This window comes from Perca flavescens, chromosome 5, assembly GCF_004354835.1.
Source record: "Perca flavescens isolate YP-PL-M2 chromosome 5, PFLA_1.0, whole genome shotgun sequence".
Classification (NCBI taxonomy): domain Eukaryota; kingdom Metazoa; phylum Chordata; class Actinopteri; order Perciformes; family Percidae; genus Perca; species Perca flavescens.
In genome coordinates this window covers 26,346,169-26,360,020 of record NC_041335.1, presented here as the reverse complement: position 1 = coordinate 26,360,020, position 13,852 = coordinate 26,346,169, and the positions used below count along the sequence as shown (strand labels likewise).

At 39.1% G+C, this 13,852-nt stretch overlaps 1 protein-coding gene across 1 annotated transcript in view; it reads right to left on the bottom strand.

The window, feature by feature from the left end:
- aacs (acetoacetyl-CoA synthetase) overlaps window positions 1-13,852 on the bottom strand; it is a 44,034-nt gene that overhangs the window by 15,504 nt on the left and 14,678 nt on the right. Inside the window, exons 7-10 of the mRNA XM_028578011.1 lie at window positions 13,182-13,263; window positions 11,877-12,030; window positions 9,033-9,113; window positions 7,600-7,724 (exon numbers count right to left, since the gene is read on the bottom strand). Of these exons, the coding sequence (XP_028433812.1) occupies window positions 7,600-7,724; window positions 9,033-9,113; window positions 11,877-12,030; window positions 13,182-13,263 (442 nt within the window). The remainder of the gene's footprint in view (window positions 1-7,599; window positions 7,725-9,032; window positions 9,114-11,876; window positions 12,031-13,181; window positions 13,264-13,852) is intronic.

Here is a 13,852-nt window from a genome sequence, read left to right as displayed (position 1 = left end):
CATGGAAGTCATCTTGACAGCTGACAACAGTTGGACAACATGTGAAAAGCAAGAAAGTGACAAAACGTCACTTCTGTGTTCCCCTGCGTCTTAATTCTGAAACAAAGAGCCTTTTAAAGTCTGCCTCGGTGAATGGGTGTGTTTGTGTCTCAGTCTGTGTCTTCATGTCTTTTCAAGTTATTTTTAGTGACATCCAATCCATCAAAATGCCTCCTATCATTACGGTAACCATGTCTGTCAATCAAAAAAAAAGATCAAAATGAATCTGTCTCTGGGACACAAAACAACTGCCTGATGCTTGATTGGTCAATAATCAGGAATTGGTTTGCAGTGAAAGATGTGATTTGCTCTCAGATGTTAGAATCGATTAGTGGTTTATAGGGTGAGGGGGGGTTAGATGGGGTGAAAGGTCCAAAGAAGGAATATCTCAAAAGGATTGATGTGAGTGATGCACACACTGGCCTAATATGCACACATACACATCTCTTGGCCATGCTGCCTCTGCATGCCTCACCCTTTTTCAGTGTCATAGATCATTTAAAATCACAATCTTATCTGATTCATTGTTAATCTTGATTTATTAAGAAATTGTTAATGGAGATTGAGTTAGGCTTCAATGTCTGTTTTTGGATAATCCAGCACATAAGATATGTGACAAACCATGGTACTTTATCAAATTGATGCAAAAATCATAAGATTGTGCCTGGAAACTGTCCCGCTTATTTGAATTGCAATATTGGCCTCATACACCAAGAAATATTAAAGGGATGGACACTACAGTCTAAACAGTATGGCAAAATCTTTGACAGTTGACAAATTTCTATCATCTCACGACGACATCATCATATCCTCTACCGTTTTATCTGTCAGGGTTCAAACTGTTTGTAGAGAATATTACAACATACTTAAATGTTGCTTTACTTATCTTTTATTATAAAAAAAAGATCAAATGCAAAAAAGGTACTAAGAATGCTTCAGTACTAACAAAAAGAAAAACAGTGAAATTAATAAATTAATCAATACCTAAGTCAATGAAATGACCAACCTTTTAGTATATCAGTTAAACATTCAGTCCATCAAATCCATTTTTCAATGCTGTACCTCTAGACCTCTAATTCATACATCTGCCCTAGTCTATTTATATACCTCTATACTATTAAGAGTCTTGATTTCTAATTCTGAAGGTTATTCTTTCCATTTCTAAAATGTTACTGTTGGCTTCCAATTTTGAAATTAAGTTCCATTTTGTTTTTATTCTATACAATATAAACACCTTTAATTAGTGTAATACTGATAAGAGTGTGCATTTATGCATGCATATATTTTGTATGGCTGGGTAGATACGGTCTATACCTGTTCACACACACACACACACACACACACACACACACACACACACACACACACACACACACACACACACACACACACACACACACACACACACACACACACACACACACACACACACACACACACACACTACTATCCATCATCTCTGACCCCCCCATTCGCATCTGAATTTGTTCGTGGCTGGCTTCCATGGAGAGGGTCGGCCTATTCTGATTGGAGGCAGGTGGCCAGGTGTGGCTGCTTAATGGGTGTTTAGGATGGAGGGTGGAGGGGTAGCTGTGAGTCTCCGTTTGTGCGAGCGTGCGTCTGCATGCGTGACTGTACATGTGTGTCTGTTTCAAGGGAGACATGTTGCTGGAAGCTACTGAACCAATAAGAGACACCCGAAGCCAATCAGACACAAAGAGCCCCTCCAAGCAGCTATAACGTTAATGTGTCTCTATGCGTGTCATGATGTTAGCAATTGAAGTCCCAGTTGTCAGTGCACTACTCTCGCACTTATCCTCCACCCCAGGAAAAATATGGATATAAAAATGGACCATTGCTCTCTTCTCATGTGTTAGGGGGCTACCAGTAAAATAGTTTGAAACCACTGTTGGATGGTGTTATTTTTTCACTGAATATTAAAAGTCTGAAGCACTATTATTATTGAAAATTGATAAACAGCCTCCATATAATGTCAACAGTATTTTTAGTGCTATTGTTTCCAAAAAAAAAAAAAAGAACCCTGTTGCTTTCTCTCACAAAAAGATGCTGATCCTGACATGTTAAAAATGATTTTTCCATCAGCACTTCCCTCTTTCTGGAATCTAGCATTGTGAAGCTCTTTCTATTTTGTTCTATAAAGCATTCTCCTTTTGTGCTTCAATCTAACCCAGTGGCAAACAATCAATAAAGCAGAGCAGAGGCCAATATGGGTGGGGTAATGCTTTTTTGTTTTTTACAGTAATTCAACATGCTGCATGTAGCACAAGTATGGTCATTGTTTAGTCTGTGAATAAATAATCTGTTTTTAAAGATTTGAAGAAGACTTGCATCTCCAGTTCACAACATTTAGACGCAGTTAGAAGACAAGAGGATATTTCAAATAACTATGCCCATGTGTCTAAAACTGTAACTGAGCTGGCAAGATGCAATCTGCTAAACTGTGTTGTACAGTATTTTACCAACTCCTACATTAGGCCATGAGGTGGGACCAGGGGAGAACTTGCTTGAACGAGTGTTCTGCGTGCCAATAATCAATGTCCATAATCTGTCTGTTTTGTTTTATTTTGCAAAACACAACAAAACAAAGTGGTGTAATGGCTCTAACATGTATCTTTAGTCATTTCCTCCATATAGGATACATGAGATTTTTGCTTTGGCAAGAGACAACATTTCTATAGTTGGTGCGAAAGTATAGGAGAGATTGACGAGACAAGAAGATCCTCAGAGAAAACAGAGGGGCTTGCAAAGTCCCATTCATACATGGAACCTGTCACAAGTATAAATGTTGTAACCTTTTGCATGCTTTATCCAGGAATGCTGTCTCAATAAATCTCCCTTTCCTACATGCTACATGCAGGGGAAGTTGTCAGAGAATTTAGAGATTAGGGTGCATGCAATAAAGTGACCATGACATCAAAGTTACTGGTAAAAACACAGAGTATGACACCTTATTATAATACATTTTGTGACCTATTTTCTTCCTAAGGGTTTGGGCTCTGCTTTATTCAGTTAAAGACAAAAGATACTTCTTTCGAAATTAATACGTAATGAGATTGTACATGAATCACTTCTACAGTGGCTCACATTAGTTAGTAGATTCTCAATAGGTAATAAAGCAAAGAGAACTACAACAGTATTCTAACCTTGTTCACTCTATTTTTTTCATTTAAATACTTTTTGGGCAAACAAGCAGTGAGGTTAAAAGACTAAAACATTTATGCCATAAAAAAAGCTACTACAAACCAAACAATGTTGTGATTAGTCCCTGCTCAACCAGTTATTTTACCAGGGTACCAATCATCATTATAGTTAGTAAAGTTGTGATCATTAGCTTTGTGATCTACAAAGTTTCTGCAGTAGAAGTACTTTTACCTGGCACTTTGGCTCTATAGTTCCCCCACTACTACCCCAAATGTGTCACATTTTTCTCCCCATTACACTCTTCCTTGCTGAAGACAATATGCCATCCCTGTTGCATTGAATTCCCAGCTCTGGGCGCTGCAGCACTCTCACTCTCCTTGACGGTCCCATCACTCCCCTGTCATTTCCCGTCTGAATTACGGGAAATTTGCAACCATGAAAAGCAAGCATGTTGCCAATCCACATAGAGACCGTTTTAGTAGCGTGTTTGACTTCTGTCACTCTCCCGACTAACAGAACAGATACGCTTCAGTTTTATTGAATGTATCGATCCTCACTGACTCCCGCGTTTTTTACGCATCTACGTATGTTGATTGATCAAGGCTCCCAGTCTGTCTGTGAGCTTGCCTACTTCTCTACTGCTGCTGACTGACGGCTGAGACGGGAAGAGATGTTTAAGAAAGATGGAATCCGTGTGGATTTGGATGACAGAACGCCGAAGCATTCGAATACTGAAAACGGTCAAAGCTTCGAAGCATTCAGGTCAGCCCTAGGAAATGTTAAACTTGTTTTTTAGATGACACACATTTATTTTGTTACAGCAATAATTTTAAATATCTATGAACTGGTAAATGGTTTGCGTCAATGGCTGTTAAGGAAATGGTTGCGCTTGCAAACCGTATCTGATAGCACTAGGGATGCAACGATTATAGATTTTGTTGGTACGATTATAGTCTGAAAAATAATCATGGTTTCACGATTATCACAATTATTATGCATGAATTAATTTTACGGCTAATGTATGAAATCACATGAACACTCTAGATGTTTTGAAACAGAAATAACTGTAACAGTTTTGAATGTTTTAAAAAGGATTATATGATCAATCATCAACCTTTTTATTTAAATTCATCTGAAAAGATTAGAGACTAGAGGTGAATCAGTCACACCACAAACAAAGGCCAAGTTGGCAACAGCAGTGCTGTCCTTCTTAAGAAGAAGTGGCCCTTTTTGGGTCTTGCTAGCTGGTGTGTCTAAAAGTTGGAGGAGCTGCTAGACAAGATGCATCTGTCACAGGGAAATGTGGAGCATGTTGCCAAGGAATAAATGTGACGGAGAGATCTCTTTGCAGCCTTATGTCGCACAGGGGATGAAGAGGAAGCGAGTTTTGACTTGTACAAATGTAACGCTATCGTCAGCTCGCTCACTGTAAATGCAAACTGTAACGTTATGTAAACATTAAACAGGCTAATGCTAGCTAACTGGTAACATTAATAAGCTAACAAACACTTAACAACAACATTAACAATCAATAAAGTCGCTAGCAAGCTTACCAACTTGGGATGAATTCCCCTTTGCAGCTGCAGCTGTCCTGAGGTCAGGGGCTGTTTTCATGGTGTTTGCTAACTTTTTGTAATGTTCAAAAATTTCAGCAGTAAATGATCCCACCACAGAGAGCCACTGTCACTCTGACAGTCTATACTCGCGTCTGCTGTGCCGTGTGTGCGGAAACTCAAGCGTTTATGTTGTCAAGGGGGTTTAATAATAGCACACACTACTGCACATAACTTGCAGTTAGTTAACAATCGGTGTAGCGAAGACTTTACAATAAATTAACCGCGGTTAATAGTGAAATCGATAACCTCTGCATCCCTAGATAGCACCCACTGTTGATATTTCCATTGACTTTGTATGCAATTGTGACTAGGGCTGGGCGATATATCGATATTATATCGATATCGTGATATGAGACTAGATATCGTCTTAGATTTTGGATATCGTAATATCGTGATATGACCATAAGTGTCTTTTCTTGGTTTTAAAGGCTGCATTACAGTAAAATTATGTCATTTTCTGAACTTATCAGACTGTTGTAACTGTTCTATTATTTGCCTTTACCCACTTAGTCATTATATCCAAATTACTGATGATTATTTATCAAAAATCTAAGTGTGAAGATATTTTGTATAGATATATATAATCTGTTTATTATTTATTCATTTGATTTTGCAACTGTTAACTGAAATAGCCGGTTTCTATGAAACTACTTGTGACATGTCATATTTGGCTTTGACTTTGACTGAACTGCTCTCACTTTGCGGAAAAACAATATCGGGATATATATCGTATATCGATATTCAGCCAAAATATATCGGGATATGACTTTTGGTCCATATCGCCCAGCCCTAATTGTGACACTTCTTAAAATTTGCCGTGTGCTCCGTCAGACCATAGTCAGAGTTGTCTTCTTTTTGGTAATGGAATGTGTGCACAGGAAATAGGTTAGGTTTATATTCTGAGTGCAATTTTGTTCTGGAATTATAACCTGAATTGAACAAAATGAATGACTGAGTGAATTCAAAGGCTATATAGAATAAGGCCTTAATATAAACTAAATAATAACCAAGCTCACACACTTACTGTACCTAAATTATATACCGTTTTCAGACGTATACAGAAGTAAACAATGGAACACATAACATTTGAACCAATTCATTGCTTGCCTGCACACATCCACTCACACACTATTGTCACTGACCATTTCCTCTTTTATCTTGCTGTCTTCAAAAGACAATAGATGATCAATACTGGGTTTAGCACCTGCTGTTAACGGTGGGGACAGTGGTAATGGTGGTGGGGGGAGATCTGCTTTAAATATCCTCTGTGCTACTAAGGATGTGAACCTACAGTGTGTGAAAACATTTCTTGAATGATGAAAAGGAGTTAGGGGTTATGGGGTATTTACAGTACAGTAGGTGGGTGTGGGTTTATATGTATCTAATCCTAGTATCACGGGACCCAACTCTCCTCCAAATCTGTTCTCAACATTGATCAAACCCATTATTATCCCTGTAATTGTGTAACCTCAAAATACATTTCTAATGCAAATGTAAAGTTGCTTGGGAAAAGGGAAAATGTTTTTCTAAGATGGAATCACGTGGATGACATTTTCCCATTCAAAACGGCGATCTTTGCCGAAAAGCGACTAGTTTGCAGGTATGTTATAGTGTCAACAGTCACTGGACTAGATGGTAAACTTTAGGTTTCAGCTGTCTTGGCTGTCTTGTAGTTTGACCTGGGTTTTGGGTTCATCGGAATTTACAACATCACTATCAATCTCAATAACCTAAATCTAAATCTAACCTAAACGACCCCGCTAAGTTAAAGTGGCCTGTTCAGCTGAGTACAACACATCAGTGGACTTTCAAAATAACAGCGGGGCAGCTTATTTGTGGTAATCAATAAGAACGTTTGGTGTGTCTTTTGTATGTTTGAACTTTGAGAGTGATTTCTTTTAAAGTTTTGTGCAACTTCATTTAAATTATATTTTCTCCAAACCTCTATACCTTCACTACAGTACATAGTGTACATAAAACTTCTTTCCATTGGGTTTTTTCAACTATACACCAAATAATAACCTTGCTTGGCATAAAAATTAAGCAAATGTATCTCCATTGCCCACTGTATACTCCACCCCCCCTTTTTTCATCTATCTTCTCATTTAGATAAGGAGTTATAAATTATTGTTAACTGTATGATCAGTTGCTGGGGGTCTCCATTCTCGATGCACATTATAACCAGCAGAAATCTTTATTCATTGGTCTGCTCTTGTGTGTGTGTGCAAGTTGTCAATTAGGCAAACACATTATCAATTCTGCGGTTGAAAACAAAATCTCCAAGGAAAACCATACCCTTTGCTTGTGCTCTCTTCCTCACTCTCTCTGTCTGTATATCCAAATCCTTCTCTGCTCTTTTCCCCCCAAAATATATATATCTTAAAATTAAATATAATGGTTGTCGTCAGGTTGAATCATTTGTGTTGAAAATGCAACATGGGGTGGGCTGCACACTCAATTGAGGCTACAGTAGGCATTGGTTAAAATCTGAAGATCTGAAAATCTGGAGAAATTGTGTTTACATGTTTTCATAAGCCCCTTTCCCACTGGCCAAAAAACCCACTAACACCCACTAACATCTGGCTTTTGTCTTTAGTGGGAAAGTGGGCAATGACTCTGCAGTAGTCACGGGTAGTTATCGGCTCCAGCAGTGAAAAAACGTTATCATATATTAATGTGAATTGAGACAAAACCCTCCATAACAAAAGTAGGTTTTCAAAGAGCCATTTTGATTTGGGGTTTTTGATTTATTTGTGTGTGTGTGTGTCTGTTGCTAACTCACCCCAGCTGGTCTGTCAGGTTCCACAGTACACTGGGTGTGGGCATTAGTGGTGAACCGTCATATAAAACCACTGAGGCTCCCACTGCCAGAGCAGACACCAGCCAGTTCCACATCATCCAGCCGGTCTACAAACAGGGCACACACGCACACACACACGCACACACGCACACACGCACACACACACACACACACACACACACACACACACACACACACACACACACACACACACACACACACACACACACACACACACACACACACACACACACAGCGGTTGGTTAATCTGGTATAAACACTCATTTCTCATCAACATGGATAAACGGGTAGCAAAATGGATAACTCCTGCAGACTATGAGTTATGTATCTGTTTTTTCGGCATGCTGAGCTACTGCTTTGGAATCAACCCCAATACATATGCATATTCATGGTAATGTTAGCTCTACAGACAAATTTCAGCGGACAGGATACATCTGTAAACTGCATTAGGCATAGACGTACACAATTCCAATTAGCAGTTAAACAATTAGACAGTGAATCGATTAGTCGATTGACAGAAAATGAATCAACAATTCTGTTAATCAATTAATCACTGAGGTCATTTATCATGCAGAAATGCCAAATATTCACTGAGTCCAGGTTCTGAAATGTGAGGACTTGCAGCTTTTCTCTTGTTTAGATCATTGTCAATTTAATACACTTGGGTTGGACTGTTGGTCGGACAATAAAAAAAATGTGTCGATATGATTGTGGGCTCTGAAAACCTGTAATAGTCATACTTCAAATATGGTCTGCCATTTTATACAATAAACTCCTAATCAATTTAACAAAATTGACAGATTAATTGATCATTAAAATAATCAGTAGTTTCAGCAGAAATCTTGACAACTCTAAATAGGCACATATTCAGTTACAGGTTGACTAAACAGATGTAAGTGTGCCAATTATATTTTTCTATAATAGGAACTACTTAATCACGATAATCTTAAAACGTCCTTGTATGATACCAATGCTGCCTAACAGAATCAATTTCTACATCAAGAAAATGTGCGCTCATCTATTTGTTCCCAACAAAATGTGTCAAAAAAACCCAAACCACCCTAAATTTCAATTTTGCACTAATCACGTGTAAACGCAAATACACACCACACAAAAATTGCAGCTTTAATCAACATAAAATTATGTTCCTCAGTGTTTATCATCAAAAAGGAGCTACATTGCACAGATCTCACCTTCAGCACTCAATGCTGCTTATTAGACAATATCTGTTTGTGTGAGCCTATGCGTGTGCCTTTGTAACGAGGCTCATGATTAAAAATACCGCACATTACCTCACATTCTACCTCTGCTGGTAAGAGAGCTGTGGAAAGTTTCCCCAGACATTGTGGTACTATAAGCGTGTCATTTCTATCGTGAAACTGTTGTGGACCTACCGTGGTGTAGTAAATGATGACATCACTGCTGGTCATATTGCCATGGAGAATGTGTTCTTTCAAGTGTTGGATGAGCGTGCCCTACAGAGACCGAAAGACAAAAGCAAGAGAGAGAGAGAGAGAGAGAGACAATTCATTTTAAGATTTTGACACCTGCATGTTACAGGCTGTAAATTAAATACTCCATCTTATAACAATATATGTTCTAAAAGGTTCATGAACCCCATTCTCAGTTGCGCAAAATAAAATATGCTTCAGACCAGGACTAATACATAAGCATTTCTTTCGACAATCACAGTTGGGTAGGTTATTATGAGTGTGTGTGACTGGGTGCGTTTTAGTTTTTAGCCTATGTGTATGTTCCTGTTCACACCTGTGTGTGTGTGTGTGTGTGTGTGTGTGTGTGTGTGTGTGTGTTCTTTGGCAGGACTCAGCTGCCATACCCGTCCTTTGGTGCATGCCATCTTGCTACTGACAGCATGTTAACAGAACCGTAACAAAGCAGAAAGCGCAACAGTGCCGGGGCTAATTGGTAGAGCCAGAGATGGCTGCCAGCGTCGCAATACGAAATGTTTTCACCAACGCATTACTGTCCAATTATCGGCAGCATGGGGAGAAGGAGGGTGCCCAAAAACAGAGACAGAGAGGAAGATAATAATAGAAAGAAAGAAAAGTGGGCTAGAGGAAAGAAGAAGTAAATGAGGGGGGAAAAAAACCTAATTAGAGAATCTGAAAAGGAGGACTAAGTGAAAACAAATTGAAAATGCATGCAAGTTAAGGATAGCAAAGCCAATGTGAAAGAAGGTGGGATGATGAAGCAAAAAAAAAACAGAGAAAACATAGATAGAAAAAATGAGTGTGTCAGAGAGGGAGAATGTTTTGTGAAAATATGTAAATGCGTTTTTTGAGAGTGTTAACCCGTTTTGAATGTTTCAGCCGTTTTGAGTGTTTCAGCCTTCAAAGTGCAGTGGTCCTTTTAAAATCAAACATTCATCGGACACTCTCCCTCACTCAGATGTGGTATGTAGCAGGAAGAAAATGTCATCCACACACTCTCCTGGCAGCAAATAAGCTTTCAAGGATCTGCTGATGGAGGTTTGCTGCCATCTTGTGGTGGGAAATGTAATATGAACCAAAATGACAGGCATACAGTTACTACAACTGTGACACTGGTCAAGTTATTTGTATAATTTTATTAAGAAGATTACATTGTTTTTAAAAGTACTGTAAAATAGAAGTATGATAAAATACAAAATTTGGATAAAGGCATGAAAGATGACTCTTTTTTCCATTTTTCTTCATAAAGATAATTGTTTTGGAAAGATGACTCTTTTGAATGGCAAGTTCAGTTTCAAAGCCCTTCCATATGGTTCTCTGGACAAGACTAAAGTTATTTGCATGTACACTCATTTGTCATTGTTTTGGATTGTTGCAATAATAGTAAGCATTTGCATAAATCAAGCATAGCAGCAGCTCCCATGTTGATAAGTACATTTAGAACAGACACAAAATGTGTGATTAATTTGTGATTAATCGTGAGTTAACTATGGACATTCATGCTATTAATCAAGATTAAATATTTGAATCGATTGACATCCCTAGTTTAATTACATTTTAAATAAGGTTAAGTTATTTTCTGGCGTTAAATATCAGAACATTAAATATCACAACATTTTTGTCCAAATACTTAAATATTAATAATGTGAAAATATTGTAGGTTTGACTAATGGTGCTTTCACAAAATATTTACACAATGAGATTTTTGATAAATAATCATTAGTAATATGGATAATGACAAAGTGGGTAAAGGCAAATAATTGAACGTTCTAGTACGTTCAGAAAATTACATCACTCTACTGTAATGTAGCCTTTGAAACCAGAAAAGACAACACTTACTGTATGTCATATAAAGATATCCAAAATCTAAGACTACAGTCTCATGTTACAATGTCGATATAATATCGACATATTGCCCAGCCCTATGCTACAGGGATCATATTTTCGTGATCAAAAGGTCCAGACAAGATACTAAATGGACCTTGGACCATGGTGAAGGATTTTCCAACTGCAAAGGTCAATAATTAATTTTAATTATATATTATATTAATCTAAAATAAATTTGTAGCTTTAGAAAACCTTAAAGTATTCAGAACAAAATTAACATTTGACCATTTATAATTCCATAACCACTGGGCAAACTCTATCTGCTGATCAAGATATATGATTGAAAGCTCCAGAACAGCTAAAAAAAATGCACCTTGAGGTGAGATTTTCTCAACTTTAGAATAAAGGTTATTACTTACAATTACAATTTCAATTGCTTTCTTCCCCTCTGCTTTTCTTGTCTTTGTTCTTCTTCTTAAAAACTCTGGCCTTATTGAGAACATTCCCTTCTTTTCAAATCGTTCACATGTGTATTATTATTATAAAAAATGGTGTGCACTGAATGGCAAACTGTACATGTGGGCCAACTCAGAAGAGCTTTGCAAACAGATGTGACTAGCGTGTGCTAATCTGTGTGTTAGAGACAGCTGCGGCCCGTCTAACCCTTGTGGAGCAGTAATAAACACTGTCCAACAAAAATGGCAACAGAAGTGTCACTATGTTTTGAATTGTAAATGTGTCTCTTATTCCAAATGTTTTACATAATGTAATAAATTATATGTTAGAAAAGCGCAAACAACAATACAGGACGACCCATGGGTCAGCTAGTGAGATGCCACATTCCTTCTATTATTAATAAAAGAATCAGCACTGTCTGGGAAACTGTGTTTGTGCCCGCTCAACAAAGAGAGGGAGAGTGTTCCATATTTATGATGTTATTTGACAATATTTTTTTCTTACCCCAGCAGAGTGGACCATACATTTAGGAGCTCCTGTGGTGCCAGAAGAGTACATGATGAACAGGGGATGACTGAATGGAAGCTGCTCAAACTCCAGCTGCGGAAACTGGTCGGCCTCACCACGCCCAGATGCCAAGAAATCATCTATAAATACACTGCCAAGATAAATAAACAAAGAGAAAAAAAATGAATCAAAGAAGAACATTAAAGAAACAACTGATACAATATACTGTATAAAGAAGAGAACAGATCTCTGACCTGCTTTTAAGCCCTTTTCGCACAGGATTAGTATCATCTGGGGACCTCATGTGATTTAGAAATCCCCCCCCCCCACATCAGAGTTTCGTGTGGCGCATTCGCACGGGATGAGAAAAGCCCGCTTTTACTTCAATTTACTGACATATCTGTACCCAGAGAGTTACCCATAGGCGCGCGGAGGACGGCCAGGGCGAGGCCGCCGCACCGCGCTTGGGTTGGGGTTCCGTATCTTTTTGGGCCAGGCCCGGTAGAGGCTACCAGAGGCTCAGACCCTATCATCCCCACCGCGACCACAGAGCATCACCGACAGCCCTCGGACAAAGCCACAGGGAGTGCGTCAACTCGGGGACGGAGGTCTCCGGTTGGGCAGTGGTCCAGACTACATTGGTCTTGCGATCCCATATCCGTCTTCGCGAGAGGGATGAAAAAAAGCGCACAGGAAACAAAAACCTTGAAAAACTGATATACGATTCGCACGGGACTAATATTATCACAGGACCTCGGTGTTGAGCGAAATATGGTAGGTCATTTGCGTCGAAAGGAGACAGTTAAGGTGGTTCGAGCATCTGGTAAGGATGCCCCCTGGGCGCCTCCCCAGGGAGGTGTTCCAGACACGTCCAGCTGGGAGGAGGCCTCGGGGAAGACCCAGGACTAGGTGGAGGGATTATATCTCCAACCTGGCCTGGGAACGCCTCGGGATCCCCCAGTCGGAGCTGGTTAATGTGGCTCTCGAAAGGGAAGTTTGGGGTCCCCTGCTGGAGCTGCAGCCCCCACGACCCAACACCGGATAAGCAGACGAAGATGGATGGATGGATGGATGGATGGATGGATGGATGGATTTGCGGGGGGAATTTTTACTTGACAAATTACAGACATGGCCGATTCGCACGTCATTAAGATCACAAACAACCTCCGTAATTATTACAAATGACCAGAGGTCACCAGGTAATCCTAATCCCGTGCAAATAGGGCTTTAGTCCTATAAAAAAATCTGTTTCAGTTTCACAGTTTTTAAAACTACAGTGTAGTTGCAGCCACAGACACCCACCTGTTGGGGATCTTGGAGAGGTCAGTCTCGTGTTTGGAGCGAGCGTAGGGAATCACCACTATTTTCTGCAGGTCAGGCAGACCTAAAGTGAGACAGGGGGAGAGGCTGATGCTTTGTTTGTTTCTTTGCTCTATAACCTCGTGAAAAGCTAAGAGATTCAGAATCACTGAGTGTGATTTCCATGAAGGTGCTCCGAGCAAGACACCGTGTATTTCAGGCATGTGTGTAGTGTGTTCTGACCGAGTGTAAATTGTAATTGTAATTTACCCACTGGGGATCAATTCAAAAGTATAAATTATTATAGTAATTGATGAACATTTACGCATTTACGGAAGAAGATTTTTTTTTTTTTTAGCAAGGGGCCCAAAGATTCGTAACTCTCTGGACACTCTTGTTGCAGCAGATGAAGAAATCCTACTTCATACTTTACATCTTCTTCTTTATTCTTTATTCTTACGACAGTTTAACTTTGAACACTTTTAAAACCCAGTAGTGCTCCTTTTTTTTTTTACTCTACTGGCCTTTACACTTTCTACATGTTAGCAGAAAGTTTTAATTTCTGTAAGGAGACCAAATCATCTAGATACATACAAAAAAAGAACACTTGCACAGTATGACTGTCTCTGTACATACTCCGGTCACTTCAGCAGGTTTTCCCACACACATGCCAA